Source organism: Melozone crissalis, unplaced genomic scaffold (assembly GCF_028551555.1).
Source record: "Melozone crissalis strain CALT ecotype California unplaced genomic scaffold, PUWL_Pcris_2 ptg000016l_1, whole genome shotgun sequence".
Lineage (NCBI taxonomy): Eukaryota > Metazoa > Chordata > Aves > Passeriformes > Passerellidae > Melozone > Melozone crissalis.
This window is the reverse complement of record NW_026535794.1, coordinates 44,790,007-44,815,254: the sequence shown is the minus strand read 5'-3', so window position 1 is coordinate 44,815,254 and position 25,248 is coordinate 44,790,007. Positions and strand designations below refer to the sequence as shown.

General features: G+C 39.5%; 1 protein-coding gene across 1 annotated transcript in view; it reads right to left on the bottom strand.

Moving 5' to 3' along the window:
• The window catches only part of GLB1 (galactosidase beta 1), a 41,408-nt gene that overhangs the window by 4,335 nt on the left and 11,825 nt on the right, over positions 1-25,248 (bottom strand). The window contains exons 3-15 of the mRNA XM_054273490.1: positions 21,280-21,430; positions 20,920-20,980; positions 20,027-20,121; positions 18,670-18,850; positions 17,034-17,092; positions 16,030-16,151; positions 15,908-15,948; positions 15,339-15,451; positions 12,394-12,468; positions 6,810-6,899; positions 5,595-5,708; positions 4,468-4,599; positions 896-1,135 (exon numbers count right to left, since the gene is read on the bottom strand). Of these exons, the coding sequence (XP_054129465.1) occupies positions 896-1,135; positions 4,468-4,599; positions 5,595-5,708; positions 6,810-6,899; positions 12,394-12,468; positions 15,339-15,451; positions 15,908-15,948; positions 16,030-16,151; positions 17,034-17,092; positions 18,670-18,850; positions 20,027-20,121; positions 20,920-20,980; positions 21,280-21,430 (1,474 nt within the window). The remainder of the gene's footprint in view (positions 1-895; positions 1,136-4,467; positions 4,600-5,594; positions 5,709-6,809; positions 6,900-12,393; positions 12,469-15,338; positions 15,452-15,907; positions 15,949-16,029; positions 16,152-17,033; positions 17,093-18,669; positions 18,851-20,026; positions 20,122-20,919; positions 20,981-21,279; positions 21,431-25,248) is intronic.

Sequence of the window (25,248 nt, the reverse complement as noted above, 5' to 3'; positions counted from 1 at the left end):
TGCAATGAATCACAGCCTTCTGCATATTGTGAGGTGCTTTAGCCACTACAATACTGGCAGTGAAGACAGACCAAAAGCAGCTCTTTCTCCTACTTTCTTTTAATAGCAGTAAATTAATTGTTTCAGAAAATAACAATTTTGCTACTTAACACTGCCACAGGCATTTCCCTAAAGCCTGGAGTTCAACACTTAGGCTTCCAAGAGAGTAGCACTTCAGTGCACACACTCTGCTCCCTGTGCCTCCCACCAGGAGCAGCTGAGCTGCTCCTCACCCATCCTGCATGCTGGTGGTTTCAGACATGGCACTATGAAAACACACTCCTTCCTGCTCTAGCTACACTCCAACCCTGTGAGAAATTCCCATTGGCAAAGATCTGCCCACAGCTTCTCACAGCAGTGCTTCCTCATCCATTCAGTCCAGGTACAGCAACCTTCTCCATGCACTAGATCCACATCTGTGGCACAGCATCAGCCACAGAGTTTATGCTTTGCAACAGGATCTATAGTTCCTAACATAGCACCTCAAATATGATCCAAAAAAACTCCCTGCACAACCAAATGCAACACTTCTAAACAGCCTGACAGTTAATCTTTCTCACTGTTGAAAAACTTGGGTGCATTGGTTCAGTTGTTTTGGTTTGGGTTTTTTTTTGTGATGCTCCACTTTCTACATCAACACCATGTATGTTCTGAATATGTTTCCCTTTTCTTAATGTTTCATCCCCAGATTTATTTAAAGCAAAGAATCCATTTCTTAGTAATTTAAATAAATTTGAGACACCCACCTCTATGACCAACTTCTACCCATCTAGGAGAGGTGGACTTTGATTGTCCATAGAAGTTTCAGTAGCTTTCTAAGTGGACTTTGAGGTTTTTATAGCAAAAAAATGTGTACCTTTGTCCAACCAGGAAAATTGACGTAGGTGTCTTGTGGCAAGTCCGGAATCCCTCCAGGAATTGAAAGAGTACCGGTGTAAAATGTAGGTACTTCATAACTCAGTGCTTTGACAGCAGATGTGTTCTGGTTAGGAAGGGGATAAATAATGTCATAGTTCACTGCTCCATCTATGTCTAGAGGATAGATTTCCCATCCAACAAGTATATCTTCAGCAAGTGTTAAATTTGAAACTAGACCCTAGGAGGAAGAAAAATGAAACAACACAAAAATATAATTAGCTGATGTTATTGAAGTTATTTGGGTGTAACTATAAAACAGTCACAAATAAAAACTGAATGAAAGCAACAGCTCCCAATCTGTGTACAAAAACCACAAGCATATGGTCTTCACCAAGTTATAAGCTTTGCTTAAAAATAAAGGGCTTCATTTATTTTCTGTGAAAGATCTGTTCCTCTTCAGAGCTTCAGGCTTTCATTGACACACAAGAGCTTTTTTCAAATTCTTTTGCTGTAACTGGAAAAATTTCTGTTTTGCTTTTACATGGACATGATTCCAAAACCTGAGGCTTAATAAAAAGGAAAAGCAACATTAAATGTCATTAAGCCTGAGATACCATCGCTTGGTAACACTGAGTCACTAACCCAAGACATTAAACTTGTGCAATAGCAGAGAAAGTGGTATTTACTTCCCACAAATCTTCTCCAGACAAGATACAGCACAATAAAATCAATGCACATGCCCAATTCAGTGAAATGCTTTCAGCTTGCAGCCAGCTTCAAGCCCATGGAATCCCATCTCATGTCTATGGGACCATGTACACAGGGGTTCACAGCACACTGGGGTGCTTGCACACCGAATGCCAAAGCAAGGTAAGGTCATCATTTAAGAAGAATGAAAAGAACATGAAGTTACCCCTGCACACACCCTAACCTTGCTACAGTAATGGTTCCTAAAGCAGTGTTTCAGTGCAATGCAAGGGGCTGGTTTTAACTGCTCAAATAGACCCTGCACAGAAGCTGGTTTTCACAGCTGGTGCAACACTAGTTATGTTGCAAACATCACATGTCAAACAGGAACAAGCTAACCACAGTTTCCATGGCTTTGGAGAGCTGATACTATGTCGTGTGTCTGCTGTGATATCTCCTAAGCATTGCATTGTCTCCAAAATGCTCATCACCGGTATGAGCACTAAGTGGTTTTCTCTTCCTTTACCTAATGTCCACTACAGAACAGGAGCTTATTTTGCTTATCTCAAAAAAAAAAATCTGCAAGTGTCAAAAGTTAAGTGACAAAACTTTTCTATACAACCTAGACTCTATTCTCTCTAGCAACCAATTGAAGTAATGCAACACAACTTTAGCCTGAACTTTCTAACCTGCCTCCCTAAGCTCATCTGTAGGCACTATCAACAGAGTGATTTTTCAAATTACATTAGTACGTACTAAACATTCTTATTGAGGTCTGCATAAGAATACACGTTCAATGATCCTTATCTGGAGAAGATTTATAGGAAGTAAATACCACTTTCTCTGCTATTGTACAAGTTAATGTCTTGGGCTAGTGACTCAGTGTACCAAGATGTGGATATCCATTTTCCGAGTAAAACGGAGATATAGGTGCCAGTGTGCATGTGAAAAGACACATAAAATAACAGAAACCACACTCTTCCTTCCTTTGTGTCTTTTAACAACATGACTTAGATCAACAGGATGTTTAAAACCAAAATCCTTTAAAGATTCCTTCCCAAAAGCTAGATGCCTAGTTCCATCTCAAGCTCAAAAGAGTGATGAAACTCCAGCCAAACAAAACCCTGAAAACCTATCCTCTTTGTTAAAAAATGGAAGGCTTCACAAGACAGGAATCTCTTCCCCTAATTGATTTTCCCCTAATAGATTTTTAAAACCCAAGGTATAATTACACCCAGTTTTCAAAATCAACATGATGGAGAGCATGAGGGATGGAGTCTACAGAAAGAAGTAATGCACATAGTCCAAAGCTACCCAAGGAAGGTTGCCTTTTCTACTCAGAAAGATCCTGCTTTTAGAGGATTATTTTCCCTATGGACATGTCTCTTAATCCTGCTTTCACTCTTATATGGTTAAAAGGTATAAGTGTGAATTTCAGCTCAACCACAGCAACTGAGCACCTCCTTAATCCAACCTCTAAACCTCTACTCTCTTTCCTTAATTTAAAACTAAGCATATAGGTTTCCTTATCATCTGGCCTGTTAATAAATTATTAATTAATTAGTTAATAAAAGCAGTGTCTCTGCTGCCTGAACATGAAGGCAAAACACTGGGGTACCAGCTTCCTTCCTCTGCCACTCAGATAAAGACAAAGTACCTTGAAGAGACAGTATGAACTGAATTGTAATGAACAATTAGCACTACTGCTACCTACTGCATCCTAATAATATCAAAAATCAAGAAAAAGGAATGCTGTGAACTGTACACAGCACAAACATAATACAAGACTCACCTCTAAAGCACTCCTGTCTTTTATTGACTGTTATGCAGCACTGGGGATCCCATTAAGTCTAAAACCAGAAAAGTTTACTTTTTGCCCCTGCCCTTCCTAGGGCTACATTAGTGGTACCTCCATGGTATGGGGTTTACATGGCAAGGGTTTGTTAGCAAGGGGAGCTGCAGTGGGGACTCTTCTGAGAAGATGCCAAAAGCTGCCCCATGTTAGACAAAGACAGTTCCAGCTGACTCTGGAACAGACCCATTGCTGAGCCCATCAGTGATTCTGAGAGCATCTCTTTGATGACATATTTAAGAATAAATTGAGTTCCCCAAGCTGAGTTTGTTTTGACCATGACAGTAATTTCTGAATGATCCCCTTGTCCTTATCTTGAACCACAAACTCTTTATTGTATTTTCTCCCCCTCTCCTGTTGGTGGAGGACAAGTGACAGAATGAGCACAGCCAAGGCCAACCCACCACAGCCTCTCATGCATGGAGGTGACAGTCCTGAAGAGTAGCACACACCCAGAAGCTCTGTGATAATAGTAACACCAGGTCAGTTTGGGTGAACTGGCACTTTTGCATGCTGAAGTGCTCATAGACAGCCTTTCACAGCCACACACAGAGTACTGCAAGGGTACACTGCTGACAAATGAAATGGGGCAAGATGAAAGATACAACAGGGTATTTATGTACACATACATACATCCTCCCAGCCTCCAAAAGCAACCCCAGGATTCACAAGCCTCAAAGTGCAATCAAGTTCTGGACCAATTTCCAACTCATTTTTGGAGTTTATAGAAACAATTTTAATACTACTATTTATAAACTCATCTGAACCGGAAAATCTTGTGGGTAGCACTTTGGCTGACCATGTAAGCGAGCAAACAAAAAAAGTTCAAAAGACGTCTAGCAGCTTTTAATTTCACATTGATTCTGGTGTCTGGAAAACTCAGATGGAAATTACTGACTAGTTATATTTTAGGTAAAGTTACAGCTGTCTAATCCTGACCTTTTTGCTCTTCCTAATTCACTACTTTCTTTTTAACCTGTGGAAAAGACGAAAAGCCATCACAATCCAATAACTCAATAGATTTTACTTACCTTAAAGTCATTATTGTATCTACCAAAGTTGACTCGGCCCATATTCTCTACCAAAATGTCCAGATTTGCTCCAGCTTGCCCAGTTATATTTATCTTAAGTGATTTCTCCCTTTCAAGGATACCCTGAGGTACCTATATGAATTGCAACAAGAAGAAGAAAACAATAAACACTAAAACCCAAGAATGCCCTGTTACTTATTTTTTCAACTTGCATGAAAAGATTAAAAGTGCAAAGGAAAAAACAAGAGTAAAGAAAATCCCTTTCCTCTCCATCTCCTGCATGTGAGCACAAGCACACACAAAGGGCTTCTACATCAACATTCACATTTCACTACATCAACTGGATGTGATAGTGGGTTTTGAGGCATCTGACTCACAAAAGCAAGTTCCCAAATTTAGTCCAGTGACTGAAAAGATTTTGGCAATATCAGTGACTTAATCATTGGCTTCATTTTCCAATTACGTGTGCAACAATATTTAGTTTTATTTATTCCTATTCCCACAACACAAGGAAAGATGAGCTTGATCTGGACACAAAGGTGATAAGAGTCCATATGCATCAAATACTAATTGACTGTAAAATACATGAATTTATATTCTCATTAAGCAAGGCCAAAACCCTGCTTATGGAAAGAAAGACTAAGTTTACATTCTGTACAATAAACTTTTTTTTTGAAACTGTGGTTAGAAGCCAGTTTTATAAGGTAAGACACTGGCTCAGACTTTCTCCTTCTTCCATCCTCAAAGGAAGAAATAAGAAAAAAACTAATAAAAAAATCTTTGCAAATATTGCAGAAAACCACCAAGTATATATATCAGTAACATATTCCATAAACCTGCAAGTAAATCCATTCTCTAGGTCTTTTATTCACCTCAGTCATGAATATGTATCAACATTCAAATATGTCAAAAATGGCAAGATAATAGATAGTCATGTTTTCTGCAATACTAATTGGAACATCGGGTATGCACCAAGTCTATACTTCCTTATTTTCCTCATGTGATTAAATATGATCAGGGTTGCTTTGGTGATCTGAAGAAAGGAGAAAAAAAAATCCAGTCTGCATCCTCGACTTTCATGAAGGCCACTGATGACAAAAATTAATACCAGCAAACAGTGATTTTACCCCATTGACAGAGACATAGGCACGATCATGGACTCCATTTAAAGTTGAAGACAGCGGTGTTGGCTCCACACAGTTCTTTGGAAGTGTAGTTCTATACAATACATAGCCAAAATACTAGGAAAAGAAAAGAAAAAAAACCCAACAGATTAATGAACCAAGTAATTCTGTTGTTTCAATTCAGGTCATGAATTAAAAATATCGCACATTTCTGCCTACATGCCTGCACTGAAATGCTAACTTTCATTCACTTCAGACAGTGACTATCACAGATATCATTTCAGGTTAGAGTTTATTTTGACCTTTAGGTAATGGGTGACCTTTAGGTAAACTGGTGAAAATCCCTTTATAACTGAGTTTACATAAAAAACTTGTAAGTTCACTTCTCACCCAGTGCCCAGAGACTGATACATCCATCAAGTCAACATTATCTAGTTATCCATTAAATACTACATGGTTTACACCAGGAACTTTTTGGAATAATTTTCAGTAAGTTCCCCATCAGAAATGGAAAGAATATAAAAGTCATAGCCGTTCCTGAGACCTTAGCAGGCTGGAGAGTTGGGTGGAGAGGTAAGTAACAAACTTCAAAAAAAGGCAAGTGCAGGGCCCTGCACTTGGGGAATAATAACCCCATGTACCAGCACAGACTGGGGGCTGATCTGCTGGAAGCAGCTCTGAGAAGAAGGACCTGTGGGTCCTGGTGGACAACAAGCTGTTCCTGAGGCAGCAGTGCCCTGGGGACCAAGGAGGCTGATGGTATCATTAGGAAAAACATGGAGAGCAGATGAAGGGAGATGATCCCACCCCTCTTCTCAGCCCTTCTGAGGCCACATCTGGAGTGTTGTGCTCAGTTCTGGGCTCCTCAGAAAAAGAGGACACAGAACTACTGATGCAGATCCAGCAGAGGGCTATGAAGATGATTTAAAAAAAAAGCCATTTAAGACCTGAAAATTAATATTTCAGAGAGGGGAGAAATCAAGGTGAAAGCCCAGACAGCACAGACACCTACATCCACAGGAAGAAGAAAGCCTCAGGTGCAAAACACTGTAGAATATGAAAAGGCCTCCAATGCAAAAATCCAGGACACCTTTATCATAATATTACTTGTGTCCTAGATAAAGTGTAAGACATGACATAAGAAGAGTAATACCACAGAGGGTTGCTCAAATAAACTCCAAAAAATTACTGTGAAGTGACTACTGAAGGAATCCTCACCTGCTTTAGCTCAACAAAAGTCAATGGGTAAGTGCTTCTCACTGGTCCAGAACGTGACAGTCCATCAAGAACCTCCAACACAGTGCCTGCCTGCAGCACAGAAAAGGCAGATACATGAAAGTCAGTAAGTTTCAGTTGAAATATCACAGCTGGCACAGCCACCCATCAAGTCAGCTAGCTCCATGTGTCCAGAAGTTTAACAAATGTTTACACCATCCTTGCAGACATTTAAAATACAATATAGCAAACACAACTGATGAACTCTGAAACATGCCACATGTAGAGCAGTGTTTTAATAAAAACAGATGCTCTAATTTTGCTATGCATTCACAAAAATGAAAGTGACCCTTTATTATTTAACTAGAACTACCCCAGGAGTTTCTCACAAAAGTTGTATAAACAAACACAGCTGCTCAGGATGGTTAATACAAAGCAATATATTATCTAAATTTTGCTCAGTTATACTTAGAATCAACTAGAGAAAACGCCAGTGATTCCCACTGAGTTACTCCAGAATCATTCTGAATTAAGTAGAGATACAGTTTAATTCCATCAAGAGCCATCCAAGATGAATTTACTCTATTTAGTCTTAAATGATTTCATAAACTCTAAGGCTGTAATTAAGGTGTCATATGTAAGTAGCTGGACTGGTTTTAATGAGACTGGAGGCAAGGTTTAGGCTAGTCACACACATAAATATCTTGCTGAACAGGGACTTAGATATGTACAATTAAATTGCCTTTAATTGCCAATATGGAATATCCTACCCATCTATGATTCTCTCTCAAACACCATCATCAGTTTTAGGTTAGTTAAAATGCACACAATATGCCTAATGTCTTACAAGCTCAGAAAATCAATTGCATATGATTTTTCATGAAAGATGTCAGTCTGTTTCCCCAGAATTATTGTCACTGTTCAGTGATAACAACATATTAGACATTCAGACACCTCTCATATCCCAGATTTACATTCAAATGCTTAATAAAAAAGGTGTTTAAAAACATGTAAAACTATACTGTAAGAGTACTCACAGCAGTACAAACTTCTGAAGGTACTTAAATAACAGAAATATTCAATAACTGAAAACTGAACTTTTGCAGAATCTACATGAAAGTTATACTGATATATTAAAATGCACATACAGTATTTTGCAGTGATTTTGAACAGAAGCCAGCATGAATTGTCTATGTACACATAATTAAGCCTGCAGTTTTGGCTGGAATACAGTTAATTTTCTTCAGAGAAGTTAGCATGGGGCTGTGTTTTGGATTCTTGCTAAGACTGCTGATAATACAGGGATATTTCAGTCACTGCTGAGCAGGGCTGACACAGATTCAAGAACTTTTCTGCTCCGCTCACCAGACAGCAGGCTGGGGATGCTCAAGAAGCTGGGAGGGAACACAGCCAGGACAGCTGACCCCCACTGACCAAAGGGATATTCTGTACCATTGGTGTCATGCTCAGCAATAAAAGCTGGAGGAAAAAGGAGGAAGGAGAGACGTTTGGCGTGACAGTGTTTATCTTGTCAAGTAACCAACACACACAAATTGTTCAAAAGGTGTGTGATGTGGCACTCTGGAACATGGTTTAGTGAAGAACACAGTAGTGGCTGGGTTAATGCTTGGACTCAGTAACCTCAGAGGTTTTTTCCAACATTAATGATGCTGTGATGGAGCCTTGCTTCCCTGGGAAGGCTGAGTGCCTCCCTCTGCAAAGGTAGTAGCAAATGAGCTCCTTATTTTGCTTTACTTATGTGTGCAGTTTCTGCTTACCTACAGAACTTTATCTCAACCCACAAGTTTTCACACCTCTACCTTTCTGATTCTCTCCCCCACCCTACTGGGGGAGAATGAGTGGCTGCAGGGTGCTCAGCTGCCTACCAGGATTAAACCACAACAACCATGTAGACACAGATCTAAACAGACTTCTGAAATGAGCTTGTCTTAACTCTAGCTACGAAGAAGCAAGACATAAGTAAATAAAAGGTAACACCAACACTGTCTGGTGGTTGGGTCACCCTTACTAGCCCACAGCTAAGCATGTTCACTTGTGCAGGAAGATTGCTGGTCAAACATGGCTTGCAAAATTTTGATGAAAGTTGCTTGCTCTCATGTTTTCAGTTTAAAAGTCATACCTAAAATCGCAATCATTTTTCATACAGTAAAATCTCCCAAACATTCCAGACTGCATACACGGTCCACTCCCTATCTAGTGCTCCTCCAAGGGAGCCACTAATGTTACAGCAATATGCAAATTTGCCATGCCACAGGAGAGATTTAGCTAAATCAGGTCTTCTACAAGAGCTGTGAAGCAAGATGTGCACAAACACTGACAAAGGTAATTTATAGAATTGAATAATTCTGTGGGCTTTAATAGTCTTAGCCCTAGATGGACAGCAAAACCAGAAATGACTACAAGCAGCATTAAGACATGGTCATCACTTGAATGAGCAACTAAGTGGCAATGAAAGCTGCTTTGTGCCTTGCTGACCTGAGTATTAGCAGCTTGTACATGTGCCTGTTGGACTTTTTATTTTTAAGTCCCTGCTACCAAAGGGGCTTCTCTTCTGAATATGGGTCAACCAGGTATGATTCTCTTAGGGATTGGCAGAAGGTTGTTTCTTTGAAACTCCAGGAGTTTATTTTTGTTCAGCTTTTCAGTCTTTGGTGATACATACAAAAAAAGCCTTCAAGACAAGATTTGGTCTTGCTGCAAATTCCTGTTGACTGCTACTTAGTGGACAATCAGTACCACAAGAGAAATTTACCAGTAAACTTAAAAATTACAAATATTGTCAGGAATTTTTAAAAACAACCTGTAAAACAACAGATGACTGCTAAAAATAAAAGCAATACTTATTTAATCCTCCAAAGCAGAGTCTTCAAAACCCAAGTGTAAAGTCAAGCACGACAGAAAAAAGGAATGAAATAGCTCCAACAGGAATATCAACTACAGGCAGCATCCTGTTTGCTTAACCCCTTTCTAGCCCCAACACACACCAGCACTGCCTGCTACTTGCTATTGCTTGAGCTCTCCACATTTTAAGAACTGAATACTTCTCCAGAATTTAAAAGTCTGCAGGCTGCTGTGCTAGGGCAAGCACTTCCTTGTGACCAAGCACTTCTCAGGGCCCCCCAGGTGCTAACCAGAAAGTATCACCTGCTCACAAGCCTGCACAGCCACGTGGATACATCACAGGAACCAAGATTAGTTTACTCCTCTCTGGAACAAAGCTTCCCAAGTTCTGGGGCTTAAAGTCCTTAAAATCTATCATCTTGTTCACACTTCTACTGTGGTTCTGCCTTTGCTTGCTCTCATTCCTCATCTTCAACACTTCTCTTCTGCATCTGTGCAACAAGATTTTTTCCATATCACCTGCTTTCCTGCCTTTGCTCTTACACAGCAATGTCAGCGTACAGCATCTTTTAAGAAACTGCATTTTTCCCACCCAGTAGGATTCTTTAAATAAATTAATAGCTCAGAATGAATAACTGTCTCATCAGGGGAGTTGATACTTAAGGACTGAACTACCACAGAATATCTTGAGGAAAACAAAGATAGAGAACATCTTGCTCTGGTTACATGTACCTCTGTAAAGTACATTCATATGACCCCTAAAAATACTCCAGAGTCTCCTTTCTCTCATCCTTTCTGCAAAAGTGTCAGGGGAGTTGGCTCACTGGAGCAGACACAATGCTCTCTGTGGCAGACTGACTGCTGGACCTCAGCTGCAGAGTGAAAATCCACACAGTACCTGTGTGAGCACTGACTATGACTGCAAATGACATTGCTAGGAAGTTTACTGTTACCAAAGCTAAGTGCTATTATTTAGAACATTCCCTCTCTGATAGTCACCAAAATACATTCTGGCTTCTTCATACAACAAGGTGTATTGGAGCTGGTTCCAGCTGGAGCTAGAAAGGAGTTGGGAAAGCAGCTTTGAGCTGGCACAGTACAAACCCTCTGTGATTGGAGACTTGACTTGTGTTGCAGGGTAACCCAGCAGAGCAAAAGCTAAGCAGCGGGTCACAGAGCAATAGGCCACCTTCTTCACAGAAAACAGTTCCAGAGGCTCTGAGTGCAGATGGCACTATATGTGCAAGCAGGACAGGAACCTTACATCTGGCAGTTTAGACATGCCATCTGCATTCCTAAAACTGATGTCTGGAGAGCGAAATGCTTCCTCTCAAAAAATCACAAGGTGTAGAAGGGGCAGATCAGGTCAAAGATGCAATATTTGACTAAGTTTGGTCATCTGACTCTTGCAAGAGTCCAGCAGCATTTCTTGAAGGCATGAAAGAGAAAGTTTTTCATTCTACTGAAACTGGACAGCCTTATCTGAGAGCCATGGCCCATGACAAGATGGGAGAGTCAAGATCTGATAACTGGGCTGCCAAGTGCTCGCAACCAAAGACAGCAGCTATGGTGGTGGGTGTAGCGATAAGAGCCTATAATTAGTCACTACTGCCAGTTCAGTGAAACCTCATCTGGGAAGAAGACACTCAAAGGTTGTTGAAAGTGATACAGATCTCTTTCAACTTCACAGATGAACCACTTTTATGCAAAAAGTTCTTCTGCCCACCACTTGAGCGGAATGACTTGAAAATGCCTGCAAAGCCTTATCGCTACTAAATTTTGCAATGCTTCAGCTGCAGAGATGAGATACCTGACTAACTGGAAAAATAACTGCCAAATTGAAATTACAGAGTGTGAAATCAGAGCATTAGGAGTTACAGTATCCAGCACATCAACTGCAGTAATCCTCCCTCTCAAAACTTGTCTGTGCCCAGCAGAACGAATATAGCCAAGTTCATACCTGCAGTGTCCTCTGTTGCCCATTAAACCATCCACTTCACTCACAGCAGGAACCTAGTTCTCAAATGTATCTCACAAAAAATTGTCCTTGGTCCTAAAATGATGGTGCTACAGTCAAACCCCAGATACTTGTGAGCTGACCAGCTATACCACTACTGTCACAGAGGCTGGGTTCTGAGAGCTTAGTTCTGTGTGCTTTTCCCTCAGCAGAAAACCAATTTAATTTCTCTCATCAGCTACAGATCTTGTCAGAAACTTTATCAATAAAACTTTCAAATTTATCAAAAATATTCCACATTCAAAATTTAAAGGTCTTGAAGTATTTAAAATATATATATCCTACTTTTCCTTCCACTTTAGAGGCATCACGAGCTACAAAAACACTTTGCTGTAAGTCTCATGGTAATATTCCCCCAGCTACATGAGTAATCCCCCAGCTACTGATATATGAGTAATCTTAAACAACTATGAATCTGTTGTGTTAATAATATATTAATTTCAGTTCAGCAAAGCTTCAGGCACATATTGCATATTGTAAACATTATCTTTTTACAGCCAGGTAAGATGCATTTGATCATTTTCTAATATGGGCATGATTCCTAATTCCCAAACTCTCCCTCCTTCCTGAAAGTTTGCTTTCAAGGTTTTCCTCTTTATTTTGTAGGATATCTAGAGCCTGTTGTGACACCTTCATAAATATTTTTAATAAAAAGCAAACAGGGAGCATCATGAAAAGATACACGGTGTATTACAGATGTTAATTTACCTTCTGCAGGCGAACCTTCCCATATGCAAATTTGGGTGTTGTTGGAGGGATAAGACCTTCTGGTAACTCTTTATACTAGAAAGAGAAGGAGAAAAAACACACACAAACACACACAAGTTAAATACAAACACACTTTAACTGAATTCTCACTTTACACTTCACAACTTACAGAATTATAACTTTGGCTAAAAGTAAATAACCCCCCTAGATGCTACAGATGTATCTAGTCTTCAGATAGAGGGTTTTTTCTTTTTTCAAAAGGAAAAATTTGACTCGATCACATATGGTGAAAATTTTTTCATAACCATTCGACATTAGGTAAAGTAAAAAGCATAATTAACAAAGTGAACTACCAAAATTCCCAATGCCCTTGGAGCCCTCCTGTGGTTACAGCCTGAGTTACTCTCTTCCACAGCTTTTCTGCAGTCCTCTCCCAGTTCATGGGAGCTTGAGTAAACCTTTACAAATCTGTAAGACATCTCACCCTTTGTGAGCAACACTTCCTTATAGGAATTACTACCTCCAGTACCTTTCCTCTCAGTGTTCCTCCAGTGTTACCTTTCCTCTCCATGATCACCACCTGCTACTCCATTACTGCCTGGGCTGGGGTCTTTGAGAAACAAGCCTGGAGACCACAGCTCCATGAACTCAGCTCCATGAACCCCTGAGGTCCCATCTTTAGCTTCCCTCTGTTCCTGTTCTAGACACCTGTCCAGTCAGTCACAGGGAAACATGCCAAAGAAACGCTCTGACCACCCATCTACTTCTGGTTGCTGCTTGTCCTATACTTTTAAGAATGATCACCATAAATCAGCAGAGAGAAGGGATGAAGGGCCTCCACTCACCCACTACTTTCCTGGACACCTTTGAGATGTGGCAGACCAGACAGTGGCTTTCTGCCCAGTACTTTGGCCTTCTCCTTTCTGTGCCTACAACCTTCTTTTCTCCTTGCCATCATCACCTTCTCCCCTCCTGCCACTATTTAATAGCCACTCTTCCCATTTGCTCTTTCATTAACGAGACATGGCCTGTCTGCATATCAGAGAAAAAACTCCTGCAGATGAGATACCCATATGAACAAGCAATCCAAGACTACATTCTAATAAACATGTACAAAAGACCAACCTTGTGAAGAGTGTCTCCATCTGCAAATTGGTAACTTTGGAGTGCTTACCTTGTCAGGGTTTTGTTCAAATAAATTTGATTAGGGGCTGAAAGGGTTTTTGATTTAGCTGGAGGCTTTATGTTTTGTTTTTAACAGACCACAGCACTAAATTCCCAATGCTACCCTGTCAAGTGTCAGTCATGGATGGATGAAAGCCTGATTTACATTTCCAGTAAGAAGTTAATTTCTTCTCCTTTGTATTGGAACACAATCAAGATTCCCAAATTTAAAGAAAACAGAAGTTGTATTCACCCAAGAGGAGAAATAAAAAAGAAATCAAAAGCAGGAAATTTCAACTCCAATAGTAAAAATTAAAAGAATGCTAACAGCAATTGAAAGAAACTGTAGACTGAAATTCTTCATTGCATTTTTTAACTAATGGGAACTGTAAAGGAAGACTTTAATGTTATCCTTGTAGCACAGCTAACACGTTGAACACAGTCATTTGTAACACGTAACTTTATTTTCTTTCATCAGCTTCACCTCAAACAGCAACGGAGTGGAAAATTTGTTAGAATTAGGTTTAGAATCCACAGTAGTGACAGGAAAACATCACTGAAAATCTATGGACATGCAAATTAAGAAACAAACCAACCACAGCAAAAAATGACTCAATACACCTGAGGTTATAGTGAACATTTCACATCTTATCAAGGCTCTCTCACTGCACTAGATTACTACTTACATCTCAGAGAGGGGTCTTGCACCTTGAAGAAAACAACTCAAAATCAGGAAGTTTGTGGATTTCTCTGGTGAGAAAAGCTGTATCAAGACAGGAAACTCCCCTTGGAAAGGCCATCAAAATTATCCCATCAATTTATCCCATCAGGTTTAGGGATAATGGTGAAATTGAAAAAAAAAAAAATCCACAGCAGGCCTTCCACAGTTAAAGAGATTAAGGCATTCTCAACCCTAGAGAAAGTGTAGTACACTTTTGGGAGACCTACTCTTAAAATAAAAATGTCTTCTAGTGCATGGTATGCAACAGGATAGTAACTATAAGCCTGAGCCTTGGGATTCACATGGAACCTGTTTTTAAGCCTCATCTGAACAGCCTCCAATGCAAGGCTATTCAAAACACAGACAGAGGTTCCATGTTCTACTTCAATCTCCAGTTTGTGGAGACGGTGTGAATTTTTACAGCAAGGCAAAGTTGGTCCCACCCACTAGTTGCAGTTTGTGAAAACACAAAACCAAGATGTGCTCTTTTGAGTAAGCCTGGTCTTTCTCAGAGGCCCAAAACCTCAACATGAAGTTTGGGACAGCCAAAGCACTAAACTGCAGCACAGATTGGGCTGACATCAGCTCATCAGCCTAAGCTGACTGAATGGCTGACTGACGCTGCAAGGAAAAAGCTCTGTACACTCCTCCTCCATCTCTACTCCCAGCCAAACCCTTCCCACCTCCCTCTGCTCCCTCCCCCTGTGGCACCACTGGCTCTCATCCTACTGAGTGAGCTGATTCACCTTACTGACCTTGAGAGAAAACAAATGTAGGAAAAAAGAAGAGCTGAACCATGTCAGAGTCAGACCTACACCAGTATCCTCTCCTCTAAAAGGAAGGAGGAAGCCACTGGGACAGAAAGAATAGCTAGAGAGGGGCAAGATCTTTTGTTTTTTGTAACAAGAAGCAGTTAAGTTGGCCTAATTGTCAGGTTCCATTTCACTTCCCCCAGCTGCAGAAAATAGTACATTGAGGAGTAACTTCCACCAACACAAGAACAAGACACTTTGGAGGATGTCTCAAAGAACCATTCTAAAAATGTCCTGGGGACACTCACCATACCAATGACTTTTCTGATGGTGAAATACTTTTCTGTCAGATCTCCCGCCTCGCTCAGGGGAGCATCATAGTCATAACTAGTGGGCTGAGGCATATAAGGCATATTAGCACCTGGGGGAGAAGGAAAAAAGAAAAAGCAATAAAAACAGTGGAAGAGATGGATTTTTTCCCAAAGGTATCAACTGCCAGAATTCTTTCTGATTTTAGACAGATTCTACTACATTTTGAGATTCAGTGTAGGCCTTGATGTTTGGGATTTGGCATAAAAAACTGAAGGAGGACAATGTCCTTGTGAGCTTACACCACTCTGTGAAATGTTCTGAAGAGAAACATATTTATTTGTGCTCCAACTGTTTCACAGCACCGAGTGAAGCAGAAGTAGCCTTGGAAAAGACAAATACCATGTTGGTTTGGTACAACATGTTGGCAATAAACAAAGAACAGCTAGTGCAGTCATGTCTTTTGCCATGGGCAAGTAGGCACAGCTCATTCTTTCACGAAACACATTACTACCTAATTCAAAAGGAGCTCCCCTCCACCATTAGTATAATTTAAGTAATTTCTTACCATTCCAATAGGCAAAGTTAGTCCCACCTATAAACATGTACCTAAAAAGAAAAAAAATCAGGTTTTGCTGAACTGGGAAAAGAAATCCCCCCAAAATTATGCTCTACTGAACATACACTTACAGGTTAACGTTAGCACCACGTGCCAGGATTTCATTAAGTGTTTTAGCTATAGTTTCTGCGGGCACAACAGAATGACGGTGCCCCCAGTGATCCAACCATCCAGTATAAAACTCAGAATTAACCTGAAAGGAGGAAGGGCAAAAGAGGAAGGGAAAACATGAAGAGGGAACAAGAACTGAATGCAATGTGAACTAAGGTTCCTAACTGTAAGAGGGAAGGAAAAAAAGGCACCTTGACTAATATGAGCCATTTTTAAACTACTATAAATACAGCAAAGTACATACTAGATCAGTCCTTTTCAGCAGACTACAGGTCAAAGGAACTAAAGGATTGTTTCAATAATTTTATAGGGACATTTTGAAAAAAATTGCTTAAGCAGCAAAGAGTATGGATTTCTTGGGAACCTGGCAACAAGGATGTGTTTCAGACGTTTGGCATTCAAATAAATGATGGAATCAACATATTCTCTGCAGAACGGCATATACAAACTGGATGTAATGAAAAATATTTCAAATTGCTTTCTAAACAACTCCTTAGCACAGAGATAATTTTGTAGCCTCAACGGGCCTTCTCCCTTTCTCAAAATGGCTTCCAGGGTACTCACATCCCACTACAGCTTGTATAAAACCTCTAGGGTAGCTGAAAACAGGAAACAACTTCTAATCTGCCCTTTTAATTCTGCTTTTAACTTCTACCTACACACATATCTCACTAACTTGTCTAACCATCCATAGTGTTTCCGCTGCTTTGTAAACATCTGTCTTAGCAAGGAAGACTACTGAAGCAAAATCATTACTTTTTGAGACTAAAATAGCATTTGGAGAGCAGCAGTTAATGTGGATTTTACAAACACACAGAGAAGTTCCTCTATTCACTTTTCTGACTTGGAAATTATAGCTTCGTGAACAGGTCCCTAAAATTGTTCAAGCAGTGCTGTCAATCCCTCTCTGATTAACAACTTCAAGTTTAGACATGATACAAAAAGTTTAAGTGAAAACACATACCAAAGGGCCCATGGGTTCACTGCTCCTTTGAGCTAAGAATGCTGCTGTGACATTGCCACCTATAAACAGAAAGAAATAAAATTGAGTTGCTATGGGTTCATCATTTTATTGAAATTGGTGTCTTATCTCCCTTCCAGCCTAGCAAAAAATAATGACAAGAAAGCTGCTCCAGCAAACACAGGAATGAATACTTTTAATTCTGATGTTTAACTTGCAAAACTTATTTTAAATATATACATGCACATATGCATGCCTGTGTAAGTGTCTTTGCTTTTGAGACACATCCTTTGAAAACCCAGCTTTTCTCAGAAATGACATCCTGGCACAAAGAAGTCTGAGATGTGTCAGAATTGCTATTGATCATTGGAAAGTCTAAGTCTGGGGTTACGTTACCAAGGCTACGGGGAAGAGTAGAAACCAGGCAATCTCTAAAGAGGTGTTTCACTCTTGATCACTCCTAGTGGCTCAAGCCACAGTGGCTGGAAACAACTTCTCTGGTGGAATGGTGGCTCACCATTGCATAAAGGATAGCGGTGTGATTTTGCCTGAGTGGTGGGAGGAATGATGAGGAGGACTTCATGATATCAGAAGGCTAATTAATTACTTTATTATACTATTATTCTATACTATATTACACTATATTACACTACATCTAATCTGAAACTGCACAAGCACTCAACTCAGCTGAACAAAATCTCGTGACTGTCTGCTGACTGGCAGTCTGGACACGTACTTGGCCCTGACAGGCCAAGGAAACAAAACACCATCACTTTGGGTAAACAATCTCCATATTGCATTCTACTTGGGCACAACACAGAAGCAGTAAATGAGATAAGAATTGTTTTGATCATTCTCTTCTCTGCTTTTCTCACTGCTTGTCTCAGGTTCAGAGAATGTGAATGCCACATATACATGAAGACATCCACAATTTCATTCAACTTGCAAGAAAACAGATCCCTGCCAAGCACGTGTTTGGTTGTAGAGAGAATAAAGTACAGAAGAGGCCAATAAAAAAATAAAAAACTATGCACAATAAAAAACCTAAAAATATCTGTCTTAGAGTTTGTTTCTTGTGCCTTAAGCCTATTTTGTCAAGTCCATGCAGTATACAAACATTTAAATCCTTAACTCGTCTATCAAAAGGGTACTCTCTGATCACACTAATAATACTTAGCCATTTTTCAGACCTATAACACAACAACTTGTAGCAGTGTGCACATTTCTAATGATGATCTTCAACAGTATTTTTTTCCTAATGACCTCTGGCATAAAAAGAAACGTATTTGGATGGCTGGATTCCAGGACAGACAGAGAACATTAAAAAACCTCAACACCAAAAAGGTATATTAAAATAATCAAGGAATCAATGTCATCTATTATTGCTAATTTTTAGGAGATAAGTGCTATGAGCAGCAAAACTGGCTATTCATGATGCCAAGATGCAAGGAAGTGATTATGACATTCTAACTGAGCGGTCATGGGTGATTCTTGAATGTTTAAGAGTATGTTAAATACACATAAATGCCTGTTACCCCATTTCAGCAAAGCAGGCAAGTTTGGCAAGCAGTCAAGTAAGTTTGTCCTACAACAAACACACAGAGCTCAGAATTTTTGGAACCAAACAGCAGTCTCCAACCTGGAGCAAAGTCCACTGTTGCATAGAGACCCTGGAGAGCCCCACATTTCAAGTGAAACTGGCTGGCACCATCAGTTGTGAAGAGCACCACCTCATCCCCAAGATGCAGGCGAAAGAGCTTCAGGAGGAAGCGCAGGTAGTCGTAGTCACAAGCAAAGTAGCTTCCGTACTCATTCTCTACCTGCAGAGCAAAAGCAAGTCAGTAAAGCCATAGCCAATTCAGTCTGCATCTGATAACAAAACAGAAAGCACAAATTCAACCCTCTTCTTCCTTTGATAGCAATATTGAAAACATCATTTTAACTCCAGATCTGAGGAGTATGAGAAGACAAGACTCATTCCTCTCAACTGTACTTTACAGTGGACCCATCACTGTGCAGAGCTAAGCCATTTTCCTGCAAAATTCCATCCCCCCCCCCCAAAGTATCTGTTTAGCTACAGTGATCATAACAGAGTCTCTATTAAAATTTGAGATCTATAAGCCACCTCCCAAGCAGACCAATAAAACCATAGAACAGGTTGTGAAATGATCAAAACTACAACAAAACTGGACATTCAGAACAGAGACATCTACAAAGGGCTCACATGAACCACAAAGCCCTGAAATGGACTCAAAAGGATTGAAGGGAGAACAACTGTGCTACTACTGCGAGGCACACATCTTGCCCCCTTTCCAAGGTGATGAACTTTTCAGCTCCAGATCCAATAGGTTCCAATCCTGAAGGTTATTTCTGAAAATCCTGTTATAAGCATCTTACTTCTGCCAAAGAATAATTTTGCCCAGTGCTTCTGCTCAACAGACAGAACACACCGTTCAACAAAATTATCTTGGGCATATTACAAGAAGGGTCTCTTATCCCAACCTGTGCCAGTCAGGGAGTTTAAAGAAATTGAAATAAAGCTTTGTTAAGATCAAATACTACAAATATAGGACAATCACTCCCATACATCTATCTAGAAGGAGTTTAGGACAGAAGCTACTCACCATGAACATACAAAACTGTGCTCTGAAACATTTAAAACTCAAGTTAGGTGCTAAATTAGGCTTACTCCATACTGCTTTTGCTTCTATCTAAGGGTATTCTTATTCCCCTTTTTCTTGTCAGATTGTTTCAGGCAACTGTATGCATTTTGGCTTTATGTGAGAATTGCCACAAACCTCAGATCTAAAAAGCTACAAAAGTTCCCTCTATTGCCTTATACAGCTGTGGGAAACAACTTTGACAGAGCAGATGAGGGCTCTCTGAATCCTACAAACAGTGGATTCAGTTCTTTAGGATAAGGTATTTCATCAGTATCTGCAAGAGTAGTATAAGCATTCATGCTGCTTGGGTTCATCTGATTTTCAGAAAGTTACCTGCACCATGATGATTGGACCTCCATTTTGATAGAGATAAGGCCTCATCTTTGGCAAAAGGACACTCATCCATCTCTCTACCGCTTCCAGGTAATCTGTGATACACAAAGTATGCATGTTTCACAACTTTTCTGCCTTTTTCTAATTTTGTTTTAAATTACATATGGGTCATCTTTACATAGTATTCTAATTATGTAAATTATGAACAGCATTTAATGAACAGTTTGCTCTTATACTTGAACAAATGTGCTCCTCTACTTGGTCATAAATGCTTCCAATACAGTTTACTAAAAAATAAAACATTTAAATACTGATGAACTTGGAAAATTATCAAAAAAGTCATTATGTCTCACAAGTTGTCCTAATGCATTTCAACAGGACGACAAATTCAACTGTTGATCCATGTACTATTTTTTAAATAGATAATTTAACCACAGTTAGCAGAACTGGATTTGGATATATCTATATATTCACCCCCTACATTCACTCCAATAAACACATTAACCTCCTGTCTCATCTTATTCTCCCATGTCTGGTTCTTAAACAGGAGCACATGAGAATGCTGTAACTTGTTCGGGATTGCACGCTGACCAGCCAAGAAGGATCCCCATTATGAGTGGCTGTAGCAAATCCAAAAACCTCAAAGCTGAAGCACTCTTTTCCTCAATGGTGACGATGATTCCCCTCTTGGCACCAATTTGACAATACCTTGGAAACTTTCTCCCCTACTTTAATTGTTCTACTTTTTGAATGCATGCTTCTAATTAAAAGTATTGAAGATTTTACTCACAAGAAAACTTGAGCTGAAATATGAATTATCTAGTAATGGCCTCAAACAGAAAGTTGCCTTGCTGCTACAGTGTATTTTTAATGGTCTTTTCTGATGCCTCTACCTGAATCAGAAGACCTGAGAACAATAGATTTCTTTTCCAACAGCCATGCAGGAAGACCTCCCTGGGAAAAGAAAGGGAAACAGTGACATATTTAGGAATCCTAAGAAGAATTTAGCCTCTTATTAAGACATATACGGAGACAGGAAAATTGATTTTCTACAAGAAAGTAGTAATTCCTAATGAAAAAAAAACAAAAACAGAGTAAGTTTGTATTGTAAGAAGTCACTTAGGATGCATGGATTTTAACACACTACACCAAGACTCTTGTCTAAGGATATATCAGTGAGTAAGTCTGTTTACTTTAAGAAATACTTGCACTAGATTTACCCTAGAAGTGAGCTGTTACAAAAGGTTGTATACCATGTCCCATTCTGCACAGATGTAAGGTCCAGCTCTCAGGATAACAAGCAATCCAGTGTCATTGGCAAGCTGCAGGAAATACTCTAGATCTTTGCCACCAAAAAAGTCATACGTGCCCATCCGGGGTTCGTGGAAGTTCCATGGGACATACCTATTAAGAGAGAAAATCACCTTCCATTAGGAAACTGAGACTAAACCTGAATTCTGGAGAACAGCTACTTGCAATACATGCCCCAGAGATCAGTAATGCTGCTGATCCTTTGGATCTGTAGAAGACAGGAGTAACTCTCTGGCCTTTCTTCTGCCAGGTATTTCATACAGCAGAAGGCTTTAAAATTGACACTGAAATTAGGGTTATGTCTGCAGGAGTCCCTGTCAGAGCAAGAACAGGCTCTGGTAGTGCCGTTGTGAAACCATGATATCTGTTCCAAAATTAAATAAACAGTTTTGAAGCTGGCAAGGCAGCTGGCAGCTGTATAGTGGTATAGTGGTGGGAGGTTGATGAGGAGATGAATGTGGTAAACCACTCATGAAGGAGGAGGCCAAGAACAAGCACAAAACAGCATGTGACCCTTCATGAATGGATCACCCAGCTTGCACAGGGAACACCAACCAGGCTGCTAGGTCTATGCTGCTGCCACTGCAAAGAATTTGAAAAACACTTAAGCCTCAAGTCATATTGCATCTAGGTCCCAAAAGTTTTCATTGACCAGGAACAATGCAAGTCCTGGAAAACCACCACTGGAAGAACAATTAAGTTAAGAAATGTTAAGGTGCCCAAGAACTTGGACAAAGCAAAGCTTAATTTCAACTAAGTAACAAAGATGTCAAACAAGCACATCACTATTTGAAAGAACACCTCTCTCCTACCTCTAGGACTCAGGAGACCACAGCCTCAGCACAGAACATCTCACAGAAATAAAAAAAACCCACTTAGTTTCAAGACAACAAAGAAATAGAAATATACCAAATACCATGAGCAGTGTTGTAGCTGATAATCCCTGTTTGACAACCATGTTGTGTTTGCCATGGTACTAAGTGGCAGTCTAAAGCACAGACAGACTAAAATTAGGGATGAGTACAACCCGAGCAAGGATTCAAGGGAATGAAAACTCATTCCCCTAAAATTTCTAAAATTCCCAAAACTGTGTCTAGTCAAGCAAAGATCCTCTAAGGCAACATTTTCCTTACTGCCTGGGTTTGTTAGTATGTTCCACATTTAATTTTGCAAAAACCACCCAAGAGGGAAATAAAGTCCCTAAAACAATGCTTTCAATAAGGAAGAAAAACAGGAACTCTCTCATGAGTACACTACTAAAATGGTCATATACAGACAGACATGTACATGAACATCAAATACAAAAATTATAATATTTCAACCTTCGTGAATATTATAGCATCTCAAATGCCAAAATTTTAAGCCTCTGTTTGAAAAAATAAAGCTTCAAATTTGAGTGCCAGGATGGAGTCAAAGCAATGCACTCAGGCATCAAAATGCAGATTTTTCTTCCATGTGGTATATTTTATTTCTGTGTCAAGCTGCTCTAATTGTTTCTGAAGCACAATTAACTCACTTGTAAAAAAAACTACATGTGCATTTAATGAATATATGAACCATGTGAAAATACACTCATTGAATTATCAACTTGTTCAGAAAGAAGTCTTAAGGTTTAAATGCACTTAATACTGTCTGAGGTGAGGATGAAAGGTTTTCTCCAGCTCCCTTATGCTCAAGATGGAAGCAAATAGAAAAATCCTTCCAGAAACAGTCTTAATTTATGTCACATGCTTGACCACAAGACTGGAAAAAAAGCAGATTCTAGCAGAGAAAAAGGGAAGAAGCACAAGAAAAAAACCTATTTGAAACCATTGTTTTATATAATGAATCATGATAAAAATTTATTTTAAACATTGGTCTAAAAATGGTTACTAAGACACTTTAATCCAGCAATACATTTTCTACAGCTAGTGATGGTCTCAAATGAAATAATTGAAATTTTTACCTTTAATGAATATATTTGTTACACACCACTGTCAAAATTTACAGTCAGTTGTTAATCCTGTACTGCTTTCGCTACAGAATAATGAACTTATAAAGGAAAATCTCATTCTTTTTCAATCTTTTCAATCTCATCATCCTTTTTTGAAATATGGTATTTATTCTGTATTTGAGTTTACTTTCCATTTACACACAATTCCTAAGCTCCATGCTATAACCTTTCTTTCTTTAGAAGTTACAGCTTTCCTCTCCTATTTCAGATATTATCAACAGGCAAAAAATCACACTTCAATTTCGCTAATGTACAGATAATTCTCTCTGTAATACCAGGGTGGGATTATTTTAATAGTGTAAAATTGAATAAATTGTACTACTTTCATCAATGAGCATGCTAGTTAAATTACTCATTTATGAGTCTTTAAAAAAGTCTTTAAAGTCTTTAATTTGTTTTTAAATTTTAAATATTTCATATTCTAAACAGCAGCTCCTTCATAGAAGGACTTTGTACAGGTTTACACCCCTCTGTTCACTAGTCAACAAATAGAGTAAAACAAAGAAAATGCTCAACATTCTTTAACTTTCTATGACCCTGTAAAAGTAACTGTGGATTCTTCCAGGAAGCATCTCCGCTGATCAGTAAATCCTGTATACATCTTCTGCCCCATCTAGTGGCAATTGTTTATCTGCTCTGCATAAAACAAACCCCAGACCTCCCGTGCTTTCCAGATGCCTTCTTCAGCCAGCACTCATTTCCAGCTGGCAGACACAGGTCAGAAACTGAAAACAAGGACCTGTGTGACCAGACACCTCTGCTGAGGTGGGGAATGAGCTCCTCAGCATCCTCCTCCACCACCTTCTGGGACATCACACCAACCACAACATTAAATTTCAACCTGCTCTTTAGAAGGGGTAAGCCTTGATCTCTGAGGCTTTAATATAAGATCAAGCTTACTGTCATCTATTTTCTCATGCTCTGTTATTGCCTAAGGTGTTACCAGGTGCAGACAATTATATTCATGTACTGACTTCACCTATCCCAGAGACCAGGAGGAGCTGCTGCCTCAGTCATGAGCTGAATGATGCATCAAGGCACAGACAGCCTTTTGGAAAAAAGGCTGCAGAGAACAGGAAGGAGAACATGTCTGGTTTGGCTTTATCCACAAGATATTTACAAGCACAATCCCATAATATAAGGATCCTGTTTCCTTTGAAGTGGTAAACCTCACTGGGAATGCCTTGATAAGAACAAAGAAGGTTCCCATATTTCAAATTATAGCAGGACCATTCCCTGTCTTATGGAAAAAAATCCCAAGCAACAAAATCAGAGTCTTCAGATGAGGCCTCAAGATTGAGAATCCAACCACCACATTCTGCCAGAGAGTTTGGCAGTGCTGCTGCCCATTCATTCCAGAATGACTTCACAAAATTTGTACCTCTGTCCCTTGCTAGCAGTATTATTGATCCAGGACAGAGTATGCAAAAGAAGAGAAAACAAAAAGCCAATCACATAGATCAATTTCCATTTTTTTACCAAACTCACACAAAATCACAGAAGACTTCTTTGGGGTAATATGAATACTCATAGCTTTATCTCAAATGATCAAGAGCAGTAAGACTTGATTATGGACAAACCTCAAAGAAAAACAAAAGGGTTTTTTTTGTAGGTGAGGTGCTTTTTTAGCATCAGGGGAGACAGTGATTAGTGTCAGATGGAAAGACACATGGATTTGACTCTTGTAGAAAATGTAAGGCACTGGAGCACTTTCTGCTTCTAAAGTACACTTTTAGATTTATGTGTCTGCTTCTAAAGTACACATTCAGATTTATCTTTCACCACAGCAGAAAAAATCCAGATGTGAGCAATAATCAGAGAGAAAGTCAAAGAACCTCAGTCTGCTCTTAGAAAAACAAGAGACTAATAAAGCTGTTATGATGTGATCCGGCAGCAATACCTAAAGCCACAGCTGCCA